The 25,033-nt window shown below is 47.0% G+C and overlaps 1 protein-coding gene across 1 annotated transcript in view; it reads left to right on the top strand.

The window, feature by feature from the left end:
- Positions 1-25,033, top strand: part of LOC144826435 (transient receptor potential cation channel subfamily M member 7-like) — a 2,236,140-nt gene that overhangs the window by 1,870,736 nt on the left and 340,371 nt on the right. The window contains exons 32-33 of the mRNA XM_078684762.1: positions 10,266-10,316; positions 10,414-10,479. Coding sequence (XP_078540888.1) covers positions 10,266-10,316; positions 10,414-10,479 — 117 coding nt within the window. The remainder of the gene's footprint in view (positions 1-10,265; positions 10,317-10,413; positions 10,480-25,033) is intronic.

Here is a 25,033-nt window from a genome sequence, read left to right as displayed (position 1 = left end):
CTTACAGGGTATTGGTAGGGACCCCACAGCACAGTTAGGAAAGAGCATTTGCACGGAAACATATGTATTTACTTCCCGAACTTCCCCTATACTTTTGGCAGCCAAAGGCACGTATTTCGTTTGCCACGACCAAGCCTACACGTGGTTGCCCCCTGATTTCTCAGGTACATGTTTTATCTAATTTCTGCTGCCTCCCACCTACACGGCCAGAGCAGATTACCATCGGACAAGGACAGCTAGGGGTGTCGTGAGTAAAGACGACACCGCGGGTCAGGAATTCGCTGACTTCGCAAAGGGTTTTCTGCCATTTTGGGGGCCTATGGTGAACAGCGGAAATATTCGCCAGTTATCGAGGATAGTTGAATCCGCCGTGACTACGACGGCCGGAGCACTTGGCAATCTGACAACCGAGCTTCAGTCGGATCGACTTATGACCCTTCAGAACCGAATTGCCTTAGACATGATACTCGCCGATCGTGGTGGTGTGTGTAGAGTCATCCAATCCAGTTGTTGCATATTCATCCCTGATAACGCACCGACAGTATACCAGGCCATCTCCAAACTACACGAAATATCTGGTTCCCTTCACGTTGAGAAAGGGGACTGGTCCCTGCTGGGGTGGTTCTGGGAGCTGATCACTGCCTGGGGCTGGAAATTGTTGATCTTCATTGGGATGACCTTGGCACTTCTGTTCATGTTTTGCCTATGTATACAGTGTGCTCCTGCACTATGTGGCCTCTGTGCTACCTCGTGTGTACGGAAGCCTGTGTCACAGGACGAGCTGAGTAACAGAATGATGCTACAGCAACATCTCCACGAATTTCTTCATACCGATTTGGACTCAGATTAGCATGAGTTATTGCCTTATATGAGGGCAAAAGGAGGGTCTGTGGTTCTCGACAATCCGGACCCTGGTGTTTTCCCGATATCGAGGTCCAATACCCGTGTCACAAAACCTCAACGCACCAAGACGATTTTGGTATCTATGAACCGATAATAATTAGGACATCATTCCTATGTACTTGCGTCACAATCGAGGGTTGCCAACACCCCAAAATCGTAGTTTCCGTCCCCATCCCTTAAACTCCATTTTGTGAACGGCATCCATCTTGCATCTTGCCCTCATGTTAAGTCAATTAAAGGTCGAGCTTGATCAAGAGGGACACGTCCACCTTTTAGTGACTTCCCCCTGACCTGTCCCAACTGACTCCATTGCCTTCGGCCAAACCTGTTTGGGCAGCTCCTCGCCCAGTGGCCGAATACGATAGCATCAATACATAACATTCCACAAACCATTCACGACATACAGACCATGCTTTCTGCAAACATGCACCTGTCCACATTCCTTGTTTATGGCCAGTTTTATGACTGGGTTGTACCTTTCTTTATTAAGGGGGTCATCGATATCTGATGGGAGTTCCAGGCCTAACTGGGTAATCTATCAACAAACTGGACATCTAAAATATAGGCTTGCTTACATGACTCCGCTCTTTGTATTATTGTAGAAATATGTGTATAGCCATATCATAAACTCAGGAATTCTTGCTTGCAGCTATTATTTTTGTATATAAGGAGACGGCTGGTTCTGTAAAAACGAACAGTCTCCCGAGAACCTACACTCCGTGTGGTGTACTTCTGGGACACATATTACTTGGTAGCTACCAATAAAACTTGATCTTTGACGGTAACTAGAAGACTCCGTGTTTCTGTGGTCCGGAACAAGGGAGAACTCAGAGGTCCTCGGGTGCTACCCCCTGGCACCACCGGGTTCCTAAAAACCCGGCACCTCATTGCCATTTGGAATTATCTCCTGTTCTTTTGGGTTCAGTGCAAATAAATGTGAAACAGTTTACTCTCGTTTTTGCATTTTTTCAAGGTTGTTTCCACTAGCCCTTGGCTGGTTTGAAAATGTCCTGTTATTTCTGCTGTGCGATTCGGTTTTACTGCAGTCAAATCGCATCTCTCTAAATGCATGGCAAAAAATGTGGTAACAGAGTTACTGCGCTTTATTTTCGTGAAACAATATCAGAGCACGACCCTTAACGAGTCCCTATGTTAATGAAGCCATGGTTGCAGAACAGTATGTGCAAGATTGACAGATGCCAGTGGGCGTGGATTTTCTCCAGAGCATGTTCATTATTCTTTAGGATGGCATTTGCATCTTTTGCTGAGTTCTGATTTGGAGACAGAGACCTATGTGATTCTGATAACAGATGAGAACATACATTCGCACTTCCATCTTTGCAGAGCTATTTGAAGAAAAAAAAATAGATACAAATCGCCAATGCCGCTTTAAGATTTACCCTGTGTATTGAGGATAGCTCCCATAGAAAACAAAATAATGTTATTCTGGACTAAAGTGCCATGATTCAAAAATAAATCCATTCTGCTTCTAGCTTTTCTTCGTGCAAAGAATCTGAAAGGGCTGATTGAGAAAACAGCGTCATCTTCTAGTATTTCTGCTACGACTCTAGATCAGTATAAGGTTTATTCAATGTTTGTTTGCCATGTGCTGCTACTGAACAAATAATTTCTATGACACGACCCTCACTTCTGTCTGGCAGAGAAGAAAATGCTGGGAGCATTAGCAAACACGGTATATTTGTAATGCGATACTAACGCCTGTCTACTTTCTTCATTTTTTAAATAGCCCAGCCACATGTTGCAACCCCTGAAATAGTTTGCTTTCTAGGTTTTAAGTTCACATTTTTTTCCCATGGGCAGCACACAACATACTATTGCATTAATGGTCCCAGAGGGTTGCACCACTTTAGTTTATTTTTTCATGCCACATGGAAATTTGACATGTACGTTTTTTTTATCCAAATGTCTCCTGACTTTAAAAGTTCAAACAAAATGAAGATATGTTGTAACACAATATGATTTATTTTATCCCAAAATGAACAAAAAGCCTTCTTTAATTGTGACGAGTGTCAGAAACCATATCCCCACAAAATGTTTATTTGAAGTCGGTCATAAAATTAAACAGAGAATGGCCAGGCTCATGTAAGCATGACCTCGGAAGCCTGCTGCTCTAGGAAAAGGACATTGTCAGTGCAAGTTTTCCTCTTCAAAGTAAAATGGCCCGTATGGGCGAAAAACTACAGTCTGGCTTTCCAATAGCTGGCGAGACTTTCACCAGAGTTGGTCGGTGGGGCCAAATTTACGAACCCCCTATTAAAGCTTTCTAAGTCAAGGCATGAGATAATATCTTCTTGACATCAGTATTCTTAAGAGAAGACATAAAAGCAAAAGGTTTCAAAACTTTGATGGGATACTGAGGCAAGTGATAGAAAAGTTTAAAAACGAGCTTCAAACTTGGCTCTGGGTGTAGAGTTAAATAGGGTGTGGGTTTGGTGTCTATTACAACCCCTGAGCCACCCCCGAGTATCACAGTCATTAAAACATGGTAAGCTACACATAATAATGAAAATTAAACAACATTTGAGTTTCCTTACCCATACTGACTGGTCAATAGTGCTGGTCTGTGATTGTAGCACGTCATCCTCACAGAGATCCTTGAACTTGGTAATATTGACTGTAGATCATTTCATTATGCATTACACATTGGAATTATAGAATTGTGGTACTAGCCTTGTTGCTCGCGTTGCTACCTTTATGGCACATGTAGCCAGTGATTGATGTTATGGAGGCAAGGTCATGCTTCACCATAGGTGAAGCATCCAGATTACATAGCACGTGCCTCCACTTGAGAAGAAAAACTGTGCCAGAAATTGTAATACCAGAATGAAAATCTACTAATGAAAGTACTTTCCTTTTGGAAACAATTCACAAATCCTGCCAGGGTCTAGAGACTGCCAAAGTAAGATCTACAGGATGCAAGTGGATTAAATAGATCTCTAGTTCATATTCTTATTGCTTTGGGCGTACAATTCTTTCAGATGATTACACATCCTAAATAGCTGTCATAAATATTTTTTCTGTGGATGTAAAACCTCTTGTGAATAGGTGGACACAAGCCGAGTCAACTCTCCCAAGACGTAGAGAGACAAATTTATATTTAGAAAATAATTTTAGCTAAACTGAAACATGACTTTTTTCCCCTTAATTTAGTCAATATCTCTCTCCTCTTGGAGGCTAAACTTCTTAGAAATTAAAAAGAAAAAGGAATTCCTGATCTCAAGCCACTTTTACGTTGAAGTCACTGAATTGCACTCAGTGAGTCATCATCACCTTAATAAGCATATACTTAATGTGCTTCTCACAATTTAGAAGGAACTGATCCTAGATACGTTTTTTTGCATTGTTGCGCTAATTTGCAACACAAACTGTACCCCCTCTTATTTTTTTTGTTTGTTTGTTTTTAGTGGAGATCACAATATGCAAATAGATAAAATATGCATCTGATAGAGACTTCTGGCTGCAGATTACTTACTTTTGAATTTCCCAGGCATCAGGCTGGATCCTGAAACTTTTGCTGAGCTATACCCCTTGCGCGCGACGTCTTTTGCCTCCATTCAGCTCCTCTTAAACGTTGTCGGTAGCGTAGGTTATGACGTCGCAGTGCCTATATAGGTGCCATCTAGGCGTGCGGACGTCAGTTGTTTTCTTTCCACACCAGTTAAGCACTGATCGGGGAAGAGCTACCCCTCTACTGCTTTTGCCAGGCTTTTTCTTGCGTGCGAGCGATGTCTGGTAGAAAGACAGGTTTTAAACCTTGCGGGATTCCACACGATGTTGGTCACCAATCCCCTTTGCATATGTCTATGGTGTCTTGAACGCAACCATTATTCGAAGTTGCGTTCAGACTGTCAGACGATGGCCCGAAGACCTTGAGGGAGCGAGTGATGAAGTTGTTCGCGGCCTGGCAGTCGACATTGTCAAGCGAGACTGAGGAGGCTACGGTCCCATTGGAGGAAGAGGAGGTCGCAGGACTGTTCATGGAGGCCTAAGTCCTCTTCCTCCCATTCGACGTCATCTGGACACTCAGGGAATAGGCACAAGAAGAAGAAGAAGTCCAAGCGGACTACGTCTTCGCCTCAGTTGGCATCCATTGTCGAGAAAGGTAAGGAGCACCGACTCTGTAGGCACGGTTCTGCTGAGCCGGAGCCAGAGTTGACTACCCCTCCCCCTTTCTGGTAGCCGGAGCGGTTCCCGCTCAAATAAGAGTTTTACGAGGCCATGCTCCAAGTATTTGAGCGGAACGACCCCGGTGGTGAGCCCTCAGGACCCGCAGGGTCAGATGGGGCCCTATCTGGTTTAACGCCATCGGCTCCGGCCACGGCGCCAGTGGGGCCTCAGGGATCCGATCTGGGTCGACTCCTGTCGTGCCAACGTGACCTTCCCCGGTGTCGAATCCGAAGTCGGTGCCTGTGACATCCCCGATGCCCGTCGGCAGCGCAAGGCCCATCCTCATCCCCGACGAGCGATACCGATTCCGACGTAGACAGATCTCAGTAGGGGAATGGGTGCAGTCTGGAGACCCACTAGAGAACCAGGATGTCTTTGAGGAGACAATGGACTGGTATGGGGAACTTAGGGAAGCCAGTGGTCTGGATTCTTCCCTAGACACTAGCATGATCTCTCCGCCTACAGTGGCTACAGCGTCCTATGCTATGGTGGTTAAGAGGGCAGCCGAGGTCCTTGGACTTGAGCTGCCCTCAGTGCAGGGCAGGACTAATCTCCTGACCGAAGTGCTTCAACCTGGGACTTCCACCTCAGAACCCCTATTGCCCTTTAATAAGGCACTTACGGACGTCCTTCTAGGAACATGGTCCAAGCCTAGCACAGGGGCTCCTGTGAATAGGGCGATTGCACGCCGCCCTCGCCCAGCTCCGGGTGACCCAAAGTTCCTCAGCCAACACTCCACCCCAGAAAGTTTGGTGGTGAAGGCCTTTACTTCCCAGGGCGCATTCTTTTCTGCACCTCCGGATAGGGAATCTAAGAAACTGGGCTCATTTGGGGGAAAATGGATTTTCTTCCTCCAGTCTGGCATTGCGGTTGGTGAATACCGCATTCTTATTGGGCCATTTCTCCCACTCTCTTTTGGAGATGATTGTGCAGGTTCTTCCACAAGTCCAGCAGGAGGCCTGAGCTGTGCTCTCCCAAGCTGTCTAGGACGTGAGACATGCAGCATAATTCGCCATATGGTGTGGATTGGATACGACCGATTAGCTGGACAGGTAGATTTCAACGACGGTGGCCTTGAGGCGCCACTCCTGGGTTCTGGGGGGATGTGCAAGCCAATTTGACGGACTTGCCCTTTAATGGAACCCCTTTTGGGGGAAAAGGCAGACTCGGCCCTGGTCAGGTTCAAGGACTCTTGAGCTACGGCCAGATCCTTGGGCCTCTCCTCATGGCCAGTCTTCTTTTTGCCCCTTTCGTGGCAACAGAAGGGGTTTCCAACTGTGTCAACCCTATCCTAGCCACTGTCCCACACAGACTACCCAAGCTGTGCGTGGACGTGGACGCAGTACATTCTGTCCTGGCAATGGAGGCCAGAGGTAGTCTACCAATCTGACCCCAGCAGCCGCAGCCTCCAAGCACTCCTAGGCTGATTCTGCAGGACCTCACTACTGCAGTGGGTGGGAGAATTCATCATCGTCTCCCTCGCTGGAGATCTATAACATCAGACAATTGGACCTTGCAGATCATCCCGGAGGGCTATTCTCTTCCTTTCCTTTCTTTTCCTCCTACTATTCTGCTGATTCAGGAACAGCTGGTGGAGGTTAAAGCTGCTCCAAGAGTAAGTTACATCTATTTTGGCTAAAAGAGCTACAGAAAGGGTCCCAGTTTCAGAAGTAGGCAGTGGTTGTTTTTCCCCTTACTTTCTGATTCCGAAGACGAACAAGGGGGTACAGCCCATTTTTGATCTTCGGACCGTCAATCTCTACCTCAAAAAGGAGAAATTCAGAACGCTCACTTTGCCTCAGATCTTGTCTGCCCTAGATCAAGAGGACTGGATGGTAGCGTTGGACCTGTAGGATGCATATTTTCATATTCCTATCCTACCGGCCCACAGGCGTTACCTGTGGTTCAAGGTGGTCCAAGAGCACTTTCAATTTACCGTGCTCCCCTTCGGTCTTACCAGTGCCCCTCGGGTGTTCATCAAGGGGATGGCGGTGGTTGCAGCACAACTACGCAGGTTAGGGGTGTCAGTTAGTCTTCCTCTACCTCGACGACTGGCTGTTGAAAGCGGGCTCGCCCCAGACAGTAGTCTCCCAACTTCAGACACCATAGAACCTCCTGCATTCGCTGGGGTTCTCTATTAAAAGTGCTGAAGTCACACCCGACGCCTTCTCAGACGTTTCCTTTCATTGGAGCTGTTCTGGATACCATTCAGTTTCGGGTTTATCCTCCCGAGCAGCGAGTCCAGGATATTCAGGCTCTGATTCTAATATTTCAGCCTCTATCCTGAATTTTGTTGAGACTGACTCTGAGGCTGTTGGGCCTCATGGCTTTCTGCATCCTGTTGATAAGACACGCGAGATGGCGTATGCGGGCTCTGCAGTGGGACTTGAAGTTCCAATGGGCACAGCATCGGGGAGATCTCACCAACGTTGTCCAGATCTCGGAAGGAACTTCAAAGGATTTGCATTGGTGGTTAACAAACCGAGATTGGGTCAACGGCAGACCTCTCTCCCTTCCCCAACCAGATTTCACAATCGTGACTGATACATCACTTCCGGGGCCCGGGCGACCACATGGGAGGGATGGAAATCAGGGGTCACTGGTCTCCGGTGGAGACGGGGCTCCACATAAACTTGTTGAAGCTACGAGCGATTCGCTTGGCATTTCTTCCCTCTATCAAGGGGAAGTTGGTGCAGGTGTTTACAGACAACACCACCTTCATGTGGTACTGCAACAAGCAAGGCGGGGTGGGGTTGTAACAGCTGGGCATAACCCTGGTGGTTCAGCACTTGGCAGATTCTCTGAACGCCAGGGTGGACGATCTCAGTTGTCGATGCCTGCCGGATCACGAATGGCGTCTCCAGTCGGAGGTGGCACAATGTCTCTTTCAACAGAACCTTGCTTAGATTTGTTTGCCTCTGAAGAGAACGTGCGATGTCAGCAGTACTGCGTGCTGGAGTTTCCACTGCGGCTATCACTCGTCGACGCGTTTTGTCGCGAGTGGAGCTCAGATTTGTTGTACGTCTTTCTGCCCATACCACTCCTGCCCAGGGTTCTGAAGATCAGGAGTGACCGGGCCCAAGTCATTTTTGTGGCGCCAGATTGGGCGGGCAGAGTCTGGTATCCAGAGCTTATGAGAATGAGCATTGATCCTCCGATCAGGCTGCTCCTTCGGGTTGATCTTCCGTCGCAGCAGCCGGAGAGGGTTCTCCACCCGAACCTGTCAACTCTGCGCCTCCATGCGTGGCGATTGAGCGGCGGCAGTTGATGGCTTTTGACTTTCTCCCGAAGTCCTTAATGTTATTCTGGCAGCCAGGCGGCCCTCCACTAAGTCGGTATACGCCTGCCGTTGGCAGAAATTTGTATTCTATTCTACAGAAAAGTCCATTGACCCTCTTTCTGCTTCTATTTCTACTGTCCTTTTATTCAGTTTAACTCTTGCACTGCAGGGATCTGCTTTGGGAACTCTCAAGGGTTACCTCTCTGCTTTGTCTGCTTTTGTTGCGGCTTCTAGACCAACCTTCTCTCTTTAAATCTCCTGTTGTAAATAGATTTCTTAACCCCTTCCACGCTCATGACGAGCTGGGCTCGTCATGAGGTAGCCTCCTCGCACGCTCATGACGAGCCCAGCTCGTCGTGAAACATGGGAATGAGAAAAACTCAGCACAGGAGGGGAAAATGCATAGCATCGATGTGGTTAAAGGGCTGGCTTACTTGTTTCCACCCACCCCCTTTATTGTGTCACAATGTGACCTTAATTTGCTCCTCACTTACCTGATTTGCGCTCCTTTTGAGCCTTTGCACAATTGTCCCCTCCAGCTGGTGACCATCAAAACAGCATTCTTAGTGGTGATTACATCGGATTGCAGGAGTTCTCCAGCTCGCCTCCTTATCTTATGTCCTTTTGGGAAAAAGTAGTTCTTCGCACCAGAGCATAAGGTTGTGACCCCATTTCATCTGGGCCAAATCTATTCCTTTGCCCACCTTCTTTGCTCCCCCACATCCCTCTAAGCAAGAGGAGCATCTCCACCGCCTGGACCCAAAAAGAGCGTTGTTGTTCTACCTTGACTGCACAAGAGAGTTCTGGGTGGATGACCAACTCTTTGTGGGGTATGTGGGAGCAAAGAAGGGAAAGGCAGTGAAGAAAAGAAGCATCTCTTGCTGCATTAAAATCTGTTCCGCCTTGGCGAAGAAGCAGCCCCGTGAGGGATTAAGAGCCCACTCCACCAGGGGGAAAGGCTGTGACTACAGCCTTGGCTCGGGGTGTTCCACTCCAAGACATCTGAAAGGCAGCGATGTAGGCATCATTGCACACTTTCCCAAAGCATTATTGCCTTAATGGGGAAGGGCCAAGGGATGGGCACTTTGCCCATCCAGACTTCTTACTCCAGGTCATGAATCCGCAACCCACCGCCGGGATGGAATGGATCGGGTATCTGATACAAAGGAAAGGAATCTGCAGCTAGAAGTCTCTATCAGATGAACAAGTTACTTACCTTCGGTAAGGCATTCTCTGGTATAGACCCTATCTAGTTGCAGATTCCTTACAGCCCCACCCATCCCTTCCCGCTTTGCGGACTGATGTAGTAGGTCCAGGGTTACTCCCCTTTCAGGGCCCAAGTTTTTCACACAATTACGTCAGTCACTTCGTGGCACTGCGCTTCTGGCGTGGAAAAAACGAAACGTTTTGACGTCCGCATGCCTGGGTGGGGCTTATATAGACACCGCAACATCATAACCAATGGCAACGACGTAACGCTTAACCGAATGGAGCAACCCAACGTCAAACGCAAAGGGTATTGCTCAGCAAAGGTTTCCGGATTCAGCCTGACGCCTGGGAAATTCAAAGGTAAGGAGTCTGCAGCTAGAGAGTCTCTACCAGATAATGCGTTACCGAAGGTAAGTAACTTGTTCTTTGTGTTTGCGTTTCCACTTACCTTGTGGCAGTCGTAACTAGGGTTCTCCTCTGCATTAGCCCTGTTAACTATAAAAAGGGGAAACATAACTTTATATTTCTTTCACTAATATTTATTCTATTGTTGTTGCGGAGCGTGCCAAAATGTTTACTCGACTTAATGCTGTCACTTATGGGATGGTAGTGATTTTGCTCTGATTAAGAATAAGGATGTGTAATTGTAAAATAAGTACAAACTATTTTGTTTGTGTTATTTCAGGAATTGTTTCACCTTTCAAACCTATTGTGGACATCAATTATTCTTATTCAGGCAAGTATTACTTTTAACATAAAATACTGATGTTTAAATTGTAAAAATATTAAGTGCCATTTTTACTCACAATATTAAACGTTTACGTTTTTTTCAGCTGTCGAACGAAATAATTTGATGCGATTGTCCCAGAGTATTCCATTTACTCCTGTGCCTCCAAGGGGTAAGAATATATTTCAAAGCTCTGTCCTTAATCATTTTGGACAATTGTGTCACTGTTTGTAAAATGGGTGAAAAAATATACCCAAACTTAGTTCTAATTATTGTTTTTTAACACCCTAGTTGAGAATATCAATCAAAATAATATTCCAGTGATTTTTAAATGATAATTTCAGAACATAATGTTTGTGTGCCCATGTTGGCATTTAAAGTACTGTACAATTATGAGAATGACACAAAACCCCAACTCTACTAAACCAATTTGTTATACACTTAATCTAATCCCTATATTATCCAAGACCAGGTTCTTAAGTTTCTGATGTTTTGTTTATTTGAGGATATTTCCGACACTTTATTCCTTGATGATTGTGCATCTCACAGCATCAGATGACCAGACTAGAAATAACTCAGAGAGACAGGGTAGGATTCCTTATGGCAGAGGCTAGATTATAGGATGCTATACTAATTGTCATCCAAGTGGAACCAGAGAATAATGTATTCTAAATTTATCATAGATATGTAGGAAAGACCATATCATAGAGGTCTAGAAAAGACCTCTCTCACTCCAGGAAGTAGAAAGTAATGTATAAATCCGCATTTGGAGACCCTTGTTTCCACCAGAATGCAAGACAAACTGTCTTTCCTCTGGCCGGGTATAAAAAGAATACCTTTATCAGGAAGCGTGTTCTTTAAACTCTTTAGAACATTTGTTCCTCAGTAACTACATTCATGCACCTTTGCGTCACTTTGCAGGGATATACTTATAGAGAGTCTCCAATTTCATACCAGAGATAAAGAAGAAACTACTGAATGTGCCCTTTGGTAAATTGAAGGTTCTCAGATCTGCAGTCCAAACTGAAGATTGGAAAACTTCAGGCACTTAAGAAATGCAGACCAAAGTTATAATTAATCCGCCCCAGCAACCAATTATCAGTGCACTGGCATTTATTCCAGGCCAGATATCACCTGTCATGATTCCAAAGAGGAGGAACTGCTGCCCATTGCAAGGCACCGTTCCACAAGATAGAGACAAGCAGAGATAGGCCTTTGCTTCATTTGCAGTATCCCACACTTTATCCTACTTATGTGTTTGATCACTATTTTAATTTATCATCATTTATTTCTGTTGGAATAGACACTGGAGAGGAAGGAGTCCAACCATGGGCTTTTGTAGGTTTTGTGGTACCTCAATACAATATATTCTGCATTCTGTTTCCTTTCCACCAAATTCTTCTTTCTGTTGTTTCCGGATCTATAAGGTTGACATCATGCTTCAAGATGGATGTTTGAGCTCTTATCTCAAGATGATACCAAAGTGGATTAGGGTACCTTCTCTGGCTTAAAACAGCAATGGGCTCTATCATCAGACTTTCAGAAACTACCTTCAACATGAAGTCTTGGTTTACTTTTGCGCAAAATGTGGTCTATTGAAAGTAAATGTATTAGTCTCTCAGTCTTCATATTGAAGAATCTTACATGCATCTTCTTTATTGGTTAGCTAATTGTAAGTATTGTGATGACACTGGCATTTCAGAGGTGATCATTTATTGGCACCTGGCACTAGAAGTTCTCATGAAGCCACAATCTTATGAATGATCTGGCTGATTGAAAAGAGTTATAAAGGAGACAATTTTCCTGGGCAAAGCCTCGCTTAGAATTCGATTCACAGCACTTCTAGAGCGTGCAGCTGCCTCCACAGAGGTATCCCGATCTAGCAGAAAGCTCTTAGAGAAAGAAAGAGAACCTAAAGAAAAGCACAGGTCTAGATTCTCACTAGACAGGAATCGAAGAGCAGGGTTTTAGGACTAAGTCTGAAAACAGATTTAATGGGACTACACCGCAGGCTGATCTGCAGTGCAATGCCACAATTTGTAAGCCAGGTAAGTGAAAGATCTGCTCATCTTCTAACTTTGTAAATGAAAGGGACTTGGATCAGTTTGAGATTATTAGATTTTAAGGATCTAGATTGGAGATAGGGCTTAAAACTTCTCCTAAAGTAGAGAGGACCTTTATGAGTGAAGGCAATGGTAAGTGCCTTGAATTGGATCCTCTTGATGACAGGAAGCCAGAGAAGATTATGAAGGTGATGAGACACTGGAGAGCACCTGGGGGATCTTTAAGATTAGGCGTGCGGTGGCATTATAGATTGTTTGGAGCAGTCGAATTAGTAAAGCCTGTAGATCCAAATATAGGCTGTTGGCGTAATCCAATTAAGCCTTAACCAAGGCATGGGCAATTATTTTCTGAGAGTCCTCCAGAATAAGATGAAGCATCCTTCGGAGAGACCTAGCAAAGCTAGTGTCGGACAACAGATTGATTTGGGTTGAATCAGATTTTACCCCTAGGTTTGTAGCGACCCATGCCAGGGGCGAGGAGGAGGCGCACTTAGTTTAGACAGCCACCATATGCTAGACCCTGGAGCAGGATTGGTGCCAAAAAAGATGACTTCAGTTTTTTCGGAATTAAGTTTAAGGCAACTTCCATTCATCCAATCACCTACTACTTTCAAACAGAGCTTGAGAGAATTCAGGGGTGCTAGTGCCTTTTCATGAAAAGCCAGGAGGAGTTAGGTGTCATTCGTATAGGAGATTATCCGCACCCTCCAGGCCTCAACAAGTTTAGCCAGAGGGTGAAAAGTAGATATTAAAAAGGGTGGGGCTGAATGCCCTGGGGCACACCACACTTAAGTGGCTTGGATGAGGACGTATAAGTTGGTAGGAAGACTGCTTGAGAGAGATCTATCAAATCCCCCTTTGTGTCAGACACTCTTCTTTACGATCAAACGTAACATATACCATGTTTGCCAGTTCCCTTAAGGTTATGTAACTTAATGTAAAAGGTTGCAATTATTTGGTCAGAAGAAGACAAATAGTAGAATACTGCCATACACTTAGAGGCAACATCCTTGCTCTAAGAGACCAGAATAGACCAAGTTATACCTTGAAATCTTCTAAACAACTGGTATTCAGATCTGGCCTGGTCTCCTGAATCCATAAAGAACAAGCATTAGAAATGCAATAGGTCTCGCATTTGTTTTAGTTAGAGCTATTGGCATGTCCTTTACACTTGTGTTATGGAGTGGATGTATGTGATTTGAGTGGACTTATAATTTACCTTGCTGGCACTTGTCATGATATGAATAAGTACACCGATATTTTTTTATTCTTTCTACTCTGGTAAATGTTTGAAAGGAAGTGAAAATATATACCTTTATTTGAAATCTGCACATTAGTATGGTGACTTGGAACACGTGGCGGCGAGAGACGGGTGGAGTGACAACGTGCAAACAAACATAATAACACTAGCCTAGTAGTTTCAGAAGTAAAGCAGCTAATTACCAGGCAGTCCTCGGATGGTGATGGAGCACAAAACACACTCTGTTAAGGCCTGCTAACAGACACTGAAGAGGCTACAGGGCTAAGAGTCAGATGCTTAGCCTATAAGCACATTAAAGACAATGAATGAAACATGTCCCGTCTCTTCAAATAGACACATCAGTATTTTGTCTTAAGTTATGGAGTTGCAGAAGATAGATGGACCATTTACAAAGCAACACACATATTAACAGAGACCTGTAAAAACCTGGGCTTCTGATATTGTAGCACTAATGTTGGAGCCAGAGTGGAAAAGAGATAGTCTGCTGTTAGCAGAAATCCTTAAGCAAGTTTGGGCGCAAAACACATGGCAGCATGAAAAAGAAGTTAAGCCTTTCTCAAATCAACTCCGCTCGGCAAAATAATGCACTGCAGATGATTCTGAAGCACTAAGCACACTAAATGCTGCTTCTGTAAGTTTATGTGAAATAGACTTGGTGGAAGTATATATCTAATGGGAAAAACCTGTTGAAGATATGCAATTTAAACATACACCAGTGCCCTTGGTAAATTAAAGAAGTATACAATTGGCCGCACTTTGATGATGGCAAAAGCTGAGTACTACATGCTCCTTTAAATGAGGCAATTCGTACAATTAGAAGCTACACATGCATCCCTAGAGTGAGTTGAAAGATTAAACACATGCACAGAACTAGCCAGCGAGCACTAATTACTTGAACAAAGACTATGTCAATAAAAACGAATCTTGCTTTAAACTGTTGTGAAAAGTTAAAAAGATGTACTAAATAGTGCTTCAATAAGGTTTAACAAGTGAATGAAGAACGTGCAATTATTTCTGGCGCTGCAGCCCATTCCTATAATAAAGTTGAATATGTACGTGGGCCAGTGAACTGGCAAAAGATCTTTAAACCGCTTTTCTGCTTCCCCAGAGCCCAGGGCCAGGTCCAAAAAAACATTCATAAAAAAAAGTTAGTATTTTATTCACCTTCCAAAATTTGCCGGCTCCATCTGGACATTTTTTCATGACTAAAATATATCTTCTGTGGCTTCTTGCCATGAGTGACAGCAGATAAGGGTTTCACAGCAATGACAGGTAGGAATACAAGTTCACACTCGGCTTGACCTAAAAACACAAGAATGGGGCAAAAAATCTGAGTCCGGTGTATGTTCATATAATTGCCGGTGTGTTGGAGGCTATGGAGATAGAGGTATGTTCCATACCCAAGGTAATAAGCGGTAGCCATTGCAGACTGGCATTCAGGTAAAGTTGAGTAGTTGCTCAGGTTACGGCAGATGCCCAAACCCTGTTAATAGTTTATAAGAAAACGCTTTAAAACAAAATTAGTGATTAATCACTGCTCGCTGCCCTTCAGAATTATAGCATAATAATTAATTACATTTAAACAATGGTCTTATGGAAGAAACTTGCTGGTACAAAACAAAGCACCAAATGCTAAAATTAACCAAATAAGGGGGAGGAGAGTGGCCGTGTGTGACAAATAAAGCTCGTTGTCCATGAATTGGGGACCAAGCCGAGCCAGGGAAGTACTGTAAATGAAAAATGAAACTAGAGCGGCGTCCATGAAGTGGGCACTGTGCTGAGCTAAGGAACCGATCGCAGGGGGGAGGATTGCGAGCAAATGTGTGAAAAATAAAGCGTGGTGTCTATGAATCGGGCATAGCACCATAGCATAATAATTGTAATAAAACAATACAGTTATGGCAGATACATGTCGATAGTAAACAAAGCACCAAATGCAAAAACGAAACCAAATGAGGGGGAGAAGAGTGAGCATATATGAAAGATAAATCACGGTGCCCATGAATCGGGCGCTGTTATGAGCCAGGGAAACACTCATTGAAAAGTAAAAATAACAAGCCCAATCCCCCTTGAAAGTACGCCTTAACAAAGCAAATATTCTACTAGAAAAAGCCTAACTGATGGTGGAGATCGAAAAGTGCAAAAACACTGATTAAAAAAATACAGGCTAAAAGGAGCAGGAGCGACGGTGGGGGAGGCAGCGGTAACACAACTGGCATTAAGAGGAAGTGGGAGGAAAAATGCTATATTTGAATGTAAGCAGCTAGGGCACTGACACTAAACACAGACAAACAGTAACCGAGCAGGAAACCAAGAAAAAAGTTGTCCCCCAAAGAACAGATAAAGAACCATAGCGGAAAGAGATAGCACTAAGTCCCTGCTCTGTGGGAGAAACAGAAGAGAAAAAGGAGGAACAAAGAGGCAGGATTGACCACTAGCAAGCAAGATATTTAAAGGACTCTGACACAGACAAATGATGAGCAAAGGCAAGAAAGGGGATGGACTTGAAGCACACAGACAGATCACAGCAGGTCTCGAAGAGACAGCACATGCTCTGTCTAGCTTGACCTAAAAATGGGGTAATCAAAGTATTTGCCAGATCAGCAGGTATTAAAGTTATCAAAAACATAAAAGATACCGAAGGACGATGGGTCATTTCACACGTCATATGTGCGCCAACTGCAGACTCCTCCTCTTTTTGGATAGATCCAAAAAAAAGTTTCACGAAATTCCATTTGGCTCCAAGAGCCTACTGGGTATGGACTTCACCCTCCCAATGGATCTGATCCTTGACAGACTATCGCCATGCATACTCGGACCTGGGAAATCTCACACCAAATGAAAAAACTTGCAGCTGCACATAATCTTATGGACATCTATAGATTTTTTAATCAAACAGGTAGCAGATTTACCTTGTTTTCACACCCACATAATTCCCACTCGAAGATAAACTGAATTCTGTCTAAGCAGATCCAAATTCTATCTTGCTCAAACCCCAAGATCAAACCGATTATTATATCTGACGACGACTTCATCTATATTCATTTAACATTATGAAATGTCCGAAATCCTGTGAAACTTTGGCACCTTAACAAAGGACTTCTAGACGATCCCACTAATAGACAAGAAATAAGCATCTCCATTATCAACTTTTTCAACAAGAACACATCCCCAGACATTTCTCCCAAAACATGGGAAGCAATGAAAGGCACTCTCAGGGGTAAAATGATGAACATCATAACCAACAAAAATATAATACTCAACAAATCCTTAGAGCAGGGGTCTTCAAACTGTGGGGCACGACCCCCGGGGGGGCGTGGGGTTATAGAAAGGGGTTTGCACATTCTCGGGCACACTTTTGCCTATTATTATTATTTACATTTGTGGTGCGCTACTGTTACCAAAAGGTGTGCTGGAGCTAATGGCCATCTGCTGCCTGAAATGGCAAATGAGAAACATACAGAAGGGGGAGAAGAACCAGCCAAATGGGGTAACCTACAGGATGAAGAGCCAGGTTTTTATATCTTCCTAAAGGATAATAGATTCTTGGTGGAGCGAAGCAACAGAGGGTGCAAGTTCCAGAACTGCGGCCTGCACCAAATTAGCGAGACCGAAAGTTCATGCCTTCCTGAACTAGGCATCAATAGGCAGATTGGCACAGGCCGAGAGGAGTTTAAGGGTCGGTCTATACTACAAACCAACCAGTATGCTTGGTGAGGAGAGATGTGAGGATGAGAGAGGACAGCAAGGGAGTGGTAGAATTCGATTGAAGAGGCCAGGGATGAGGAGAAACGTGAATTACTGAAGGGAAGTGCAGAAATACAAGAAGTGAGTGTGAGCGAAAGGTGAGGGCACAGAGGAGGGCTACTGTTAAACTGTGAGAGAAGATAGTTGAGAGATGATCTGTGACCTAAAAAAAGAATATGATGCGACTTGAGTGGGGAAGAGAGGGGGTACCGGGTGGATGCTGAGCAGTACTTAATTTGTAATAAAACATGTGCCTGGCCCCTCACCAGTAGGCCACTGCAACTTAAACCACCCACCCATTACCTTGCCTGCACTGCCAATGACAATACCTATGCAACTACCAACTTTAACACTCGTAGAAGTGTGACTATTCAGACTATTTCAAGCTCCCGAAGCTATAAGGATGGCACACAACTACGCAGTGCGCTCGCACTCAGACGCATTGGACGCATTTGCGCTTTTAATTTACCCGTTTTGTATTTTCTTGCTGGTGTTATTTTAGAGCACAGTTCTCCCCTGTTTTTAATTCCCTTCCGCATTGCTGCACTGTAATTCTGCCTTCACCGCTATTTAGGCGGTCCTGACCCTCGCGCTTAGAAATCTGTGGGCACCATCTTGGGTGGGTGCTAGGGAAGCGCTGCAACACTCCGCGCTCTAGCAGTCAGGTGGACTGGCTAGAGCCCTATATTAACCGGACCTTATGGCGCGCAGCGTGTGCGCGCAGCGTGTGCGCCGCAGTGACGCCGGAGTCATGCCAGAGTCCAGCCCGTCTGCGCCCGTCCGCGCTGAGGACGGGCGGGACGGCAGGACGGCTGGCCAGGATGAGTTTAGCCCTCCGTCACTTAGGTATTCACTACAGGAGGTGCTGAGGCTTAAACCTTCGGGACTTTCGTGTTTTCACAAATTTTCCGAGGACGATCTCCTGTTATCTCCACGGTGTGGCTGTTTTACGGCAGGCCCTGGGGGCTCCAGCCCACCCTCTTCTATCCATCTTTTAGAACCCCCTGCTGATTTGGGAGCGAGCGCGTTGAGAGAAGATTGCATTCTTATCAACGCCCGCTCGCTTATTAAAACAACATTGCCTTCAAGGAGCTGGTACTTGATAGAAAACCGTCGTGGGTCTTTGTCACGGAAACGTGGGCAAAAGACTCCTCAGGTCCGGACCTTGTGGAAGCAGTCCCTGATGGGTATTGCCTGGCACGACAGGAGAGAATGGGCTGCGTAGGTGGTGGGCTGGCGAATTTGTATAAAGACAGCCTTCACTGCCACACTACACCAGTCTCTGACCCTAAGGATGCTTTTCAAGCCCTTTATTTTTCCTTCACGGGCTCCCATAACTTTGTATTCAATGGGATTCTGGTCTATCGTCCCCCTGGCCCCAGAGCAGATTTCGGGCAGCAGCTGCTCCATGTCCTGGAACCCTATTTTGGTCGAGAAAATCTTACTGTCTTGGGAGATTTTAATTATCATTTGGAGTTGTTGGAGACCCATGATACTCTCTCCCTACTGGAAATTATGTCAGCTTGTGGACTCACTCAATTGGTGAAAGGGTCCACCCACCGTGCGGGACATACGCTCGATGGGATTTTTTCCAATGATCGGAGACTGATGGTAAAGGATCCCTTTTTCCTCTCATGGTCAGATCATTTGGCCGTTCCATTCAATGTGTCCTGTTCGATCTTGGACACATTTAGAAAAATTCCGAGTACGATGGAATCACGTAGGAACTTTAAGAACATCACGGAAAGTTCCTTTTCTCCTTGGACATCTAGTCTGTCCACAGCACAGGAGGACAATGTCCAGTCGGCGGTCTCTCAATATGAAAGAACTGTTACCGAAGCCTTGGATGAATTGGCCCCTTTCCGGATGTGTTATTCAGCCAGGAAAAGACCATCAGCCCCTTGGTTTTCGGAGCACCTGAGACTCCTTAGACAGGAAGCTAGGAGACGGGAGCGTCTATGGCATCATAGCTGGGACTTAATGGATAGGGAAGCCCATAAGATCCTGATAAAGAAATATAAGTTGGAAGTGATCAGGACAAAACAGGAATACTTTACGGCCCTTACTACCTCACTCTCTTCTCCTAGGGAGCTGTTTAAGATAGTGGATTCCCTTACAACCCTTCAGACCCCGGACCCCGTCACTGCATCTCAAGAGCTCTGTGATAGTATAGCCTCTTTCTTTCAGACTAAAATCTCTGACATCTATATCGCCTTGGAGTTGCAGAGATCTCTTACCATCGAGCCCCTAGCCCCCGCCGACCTGGACCCTGTTCTCTCGGAGAAACCTTTGTTGGGAGGTCTGCAATCTTTCCCTCCTCTCTCCTTACAGGATTTAGAGATCCTCCTCAATAAAACCAAATCCGGCTCCCCGTTAGATGTCTGTCCGCTCAAGATCCTTAAGCAGTGTAGAGAATCCCTCTTGCCCCCTCTTGTTGACATCATGAACAGGGCTATAAAGGATGGCATTTTTCCCCAGCAGTGGAAAAATGCAGTAGTAAAACCTTTACTCAAGAAGCCTTCTCTTGATCCTGGGGTATTAAAGAACTTTCGCCCCATCTCACTGCTCCAGGCTCCGGCGAAGATGTTAGAAACTCATCTAAACAAACATCTCGCCACCTTTGTGGAAAGCTCGGGCTGCTTGGATCTTTCCCAGCATGGTTTCAGGAGGGAACACAGCACCGAGTCTGCCCTCACCATAGTGCTGGATAATATCCGCACGCGCGTGGATGAGGGACAGACCTCCCTCCTGATCCTCTTAGACCTCACGGCTGCCTTTGATACCGTTTCTCCCTCGGTCTTAACATCTCGTCTGAGGGAGATCAGGGTTCGGGGGGCGGCCCTGGGGTTATTGACCTCTTTCCTAGATCAAAGAGAGCAAAGAGTGATGCTGGGAAAATTTCTATCTCCATCCCTGTCTGTGCAATGTGGGGTCCCTCAAGGGTCGGCATTGAGTCCGACCCTCTTTAACATTTTTGTGACCCCCCCTGCCAGACTAATTAGATCGTTTGGGATGGAGGTAGTTTCTTGTGCGGATGACACGCAGATCCTCGTCTCTCTCTCCCAGTCAGTTACGTCGACTGCCTCCAACTTTAGATCTTGTATGGAGGCAGTCGGTCAATGGATGATTTATAATTCGTTGAAACTGAATGGGGAGAAGACGGAGGTGATGGTGTTCGGAGGAAAGGAGGAGATATGGTCAGCCGAGTGGTGGCCAGACTCATTGGGAGCTTGTCCTGCTCCTACCTCTTCTGCCAAAAATCTTGGGGTCATGATTGATCCCACCCTTAGTATGTGCCAACAGGTTAATAGAACTGTATCGACCTGTTGGGGTATTATTCGCATACTAAGGAAGATTAGGCACTACCTTTCACAGCAGGCAAGGAAACAACTCTCTGTTGCCCTTCTTGGTTCTCGGCTGGACTACTGCAATGCGCTGTATGCGGGACTGAATAAAAGTCTGCTGCAGCGCTTGCAGGTGGTCCAGAACGCAGCGGCCAGGTTTGTTTGGACTTACCACGCCGCACGTCGGCTACCTCCGCCAGAAAACTGCTTCACTGGCTTCCCGTGGAGGACCGGATAATCTTTAAGACCATGTGTATGGTCTATAAGGCCTTAGCGAAAAGCAGTCCGACTGGAATTGGTTCCATTCTGTCTCGCTACAACCCTTGTAGGAACCTGCGTTCCTCTAACAGACTCCTTCTCTCGGTTCCTCGCATTCGGAGAACCAGATGGGGTGGTAAAGCTTTTTCCAATCTGGCACCGAAGTGGTGGAATGATCTCCCATTAGAACTAAGGTCTCTTCCCACCCTTCGATCATTCAGAACTGCTCTGAAAACAAGTCTCTTTGTGCGGGCATACCTGTAGCTGTGTTCCTGCTTTTTTGAACTGTTTTGGTAGGCGCCTTGACACCTTCGGGTTTTTGTCGCGCAATATAAATTGCAAATAATAATAATAATAATAGGTGTCAGGAGTTTTATCGTTTTTAATGTACATTGAATGAATTAATAAACACCGGGTTGTTCTACTCATCTCTAAATTACATAGGTAGAGCTACCATATGGCAGACTGTCAGAGTGGCATTGTGCACAATTAGGTGCAGAGTACAAGAACCCACCTGCTCATATTAAGCACTCAGGTAACAGGGGAGAGGGACATTGGTTCAAGAAGGTGTGGAAGAGCAATGGGGAGATGTGAAATATGAATGGGGGGACAGGAGAGTTGTAAGATACAAATAGATAGAAATTTGAAGGGAGAGACTTGAGGTGAATGAGAAGTGCTGAGTGGCAAGAGAGGTGACGGTGTCTGAGGAGGGCATGAGATAAATGGGAGAGACTGTTAGAGATGAGGGCAGTGAAAAGACAGAATGGCAAGAGGTGATTAAAGGTGAAGTGAGAAGTTGAATGGGAAGAGTTCAGAAGTTGTAAAAAGGGGTGAAAGAAAACGGCCTGCAAAGTATCCAGGGTTGGGAGAGGAGAAAGGGTTGGAAGGGAGGGGTGAGAGGAAAACTGCGTGGGTAAACTGCTTAACTCTGCACAAGACCATCCGGGTTTTAAGGGACCCCTGTTGCTCTCGGCCAGGGCCGAGGAGCTTCTAATGTGGCAGCACGTATTCCTGCAGTCCTTCACAAAGGTTGACTAGACATCTTTCTGATGTTAAGTGCTGTATTTTGGTTATAAACTGGTACTGATGAGGTGAAATCTTTCCTCAGTGTTACTGTGTGTAAAGAATGTCAAAATAATGAAGCAATGCTATCCCAAAATATGCGGCATCACATAGCATTATTTACATTTTTTGCCACACAATTTAGTCAAGCCTGACGCGTTATTTGGTCCTCACATGCCTCATAATTCCAGTAGCCCTGCCTACAGGTTTAGACATTTTTGTCAGGAGGGGGTCATTACAACTGAGAATGTTGACAGGGGGGTCTTGGCATCCAAAAGTTTGAAGATCTCTGCTCTAGAGGAACTTGAATCTAGAGTCAAATAACTCGAGCTCCTCCCCATTTCAAATTACTCCACAGATGCACTCATTAAACCCAGTTATCTAAAATATCAATATAGTAAACGAATAAGGGAAGGCGTGGCTTCGGCGCCGATGGGGATGGCGGCGTGGGCTCGGAGCTCCGAGCCTGGCCCAGCAATTATCCTGTTTTAAAATCACACTGGCCCCAGTAAAGTGACCCATCGCAGACCGGAGCGTCGGAGAACGGAGTCAGTGACCCGAGTGCGGTCGAGGCCCGTCTGAAACCGACAGGAGCGGCGAATAGGGCATTGGCGATTCCTCGGAGAGGCCGAGAGTAATGGCGACCGCCACTGCTGTGACGGAGAAGACGGCCGACGTGTGACCAGCGAGTGCGGCGGATACGGCGGCGGCTCCTGGGGTCCCATACCAGCGGCCTGCGGGGCCTTTACTCGAGGAGCTGAGAAGGTGGCGACTGGGGTGAAGACTGCTACCCCTGGGAAGCGGAGCTGCACCGGGAGCCCGGCTCTCATGATGGCGGGGCTCGAGACGTAAGCACGACCGCTGGAGAGGAGGCGACCCTGCTGAGGACACCGCCGGAGCTTGGCCGTGGGGGAGCGGGGAGCAGGACCTACTGCGATGAGGACCGGCGGTCTCGTGGCGTAAGGCTGGATGCGGAGGAGCTGGCCGGGAAGTGCTGGTGGTGAGCGCAGCTGAGAGGAGCCGTCACTTGGGGACTAGGAGGTGCCTGGCTGTCCATGCACCGCTGTGGAGAAGAAGTGTAGCAGGAGAGCGGCTGGAGCTGGAGTGCACAGACTGCGGAGTACCGGTGAGTGGGGTGCGGCTGGCTTGGACCCTCTGAGGTGGTGGTGGGAGCGGGGGGCCAGCGGGCCGCGCCCTGCGAGCCGGGGGAAGTGGCCTGAGGTTCCTAGGGGCCTAGGGGGGCCTCCAACTCGACCTAGGCCGCAGTCAAGGGCGGCCTGACACGGCCGGTGGCCACCGTACAGCAGTGAGGCCTGGGGCGCCATAGATCACACGGGAGACATTACTGAGGCCACCGTAGGGCGGAGGAAGCAGCAGCTGAGCCTGCGGGCAGGACTTCGCGGATAGCGGGCCTAACCTGCCTCCTAGCACTAGTCAGGGCAGCTGTGTGGGGTGGCCTGCGGAGTGGGGAGCAGACATCTCGGGGCCAGACTGAGCCACTTAACAGGCTGCAGGCACCAGGCTGCGGGTGGTAGACCACTGGACATTGAGTGGGGATCAGTTGTAACGGCCGCAATATCGAGGGCCACCGGACAGGGGCACTCGATTTTGGAAAGGCGCAGGGGAGCAGGTTGGTGCAGCTCGCTGTGGACACTGGCACATAAACGAAAGAGGAAAGCGGATCACAGGCTGGACATTGGCGTGGGTTGCTCACGGCGGGAGCACTGGTGCGGGGAGTCCAATTGGTGGTCGTGGCCTCACTCAACACGGCCGTAATACCGGAAGCCTTGTGAGATTGGGGCGCAAGTGTGGGACACGGCGAGGAATATTGCCGGTCACCAGCTTAAAGGACACAGCCCCATCAGAACGGGGATAGGCACACGCCCAGGTAAACATGGGCAAGACCAAGGGGAAGCAGGAGGGGGCTGCGGACCCGGAAACGCAGGAACAGATAACACAGGGTCCTGCGGACTTGCAAAAGCAGCTGGACCGCATCCTGGAGGCCATCTCTGCGACGCGAGACACTTTAAGGCAAGACATTGCCCAGGTGGCGACAGGACCTGGGTTGTTACGAGCGGACCACGCCAAACTAACAGATAGGGTGAAAGCCAATGAGGTCACGCTGCAGGAATTGGCACTGGCTCATGCAGCTTTGGAGGGCAAGGTGGGGACCGCTCTGGAGCGGATACAAACCCTGGAGAAAAGGGCTGAGGAAGCGGAGGGCAGGAATAGGCGTAAAAATATACGCGTGGTGGGCCTACCCGAATAAAATAGAAGGAGGCGACATGATAGGCTACTTGGAACCATGGCTACGAACAATGGTGGCACCTGAGGGCCTCACCACCTTCTTCACACTTGAGCGAGCTCATCGTGTCCCTGCGCGACCCCCGCGACCGGGTTGCCAACCGAGGCCAGTGGTGGCACGGCTCCTGCACTACAAGGACAGAAACCTCTTGCTTCAAAGGGCCCGCCGAGATGGACCATTTGAAGTGGATAACAGTAAAGTGACCATATTTCCGGACTACACCTATGAGACTCAGCGGCTTAGAGCGTCCTTTCTCTCTGTTAAGCGCGAACTCAGAGCTGAAGGAATACAATATTCCTTACTATTTCCAGCCAATTTGCGGGTCATACTGGATGGCACCACACATTTCTTTGGAACGCCTGCAGACGCATGGGAGTGGCTGGAAACCTATAAAGCGGGGACAGATCGTACGGAGCGCAATGCTGCAGAGCAACATAAGACTACGCAAGTCCGAAAGTCACAGCGCATACGCCGACGGCGACAAGGCTCGCGGAAACCTTCGACTTCCCAAACAGGCGAAGAGAGGCAAGCGGCCCTGCACGCAGTGAGGGCGCTCTCGGGGACTCAACAAAGTACATCACAGCGGGGAACCGAATCTGAAGGGCACAAAACGTGTTCTGAGACAGAACTGTCAGAGGCGGACAGTATCCAGGGCCCGAAGATCACCCCGCACACAGCAGACGGGG

This window comes from Lissotriton helveticus, chromosome 3_2, assembly GCF_964261635.1.
Source record: "Lissotriton helveticus chromosome 3_2, aLisHel1.1, whole genome shotgun sequence".
Taxonomy (NCBI): Eukaryota; Metazoa; Chordata; class Amphibia; order Caudata; family Salamandridae; genus Lissotriton; species Lissotriton helveticus.
Note: the sequence above shows the minus strand (reverse complement) of the source record. Positions and strands in the feature narration are given on the sequence as shown.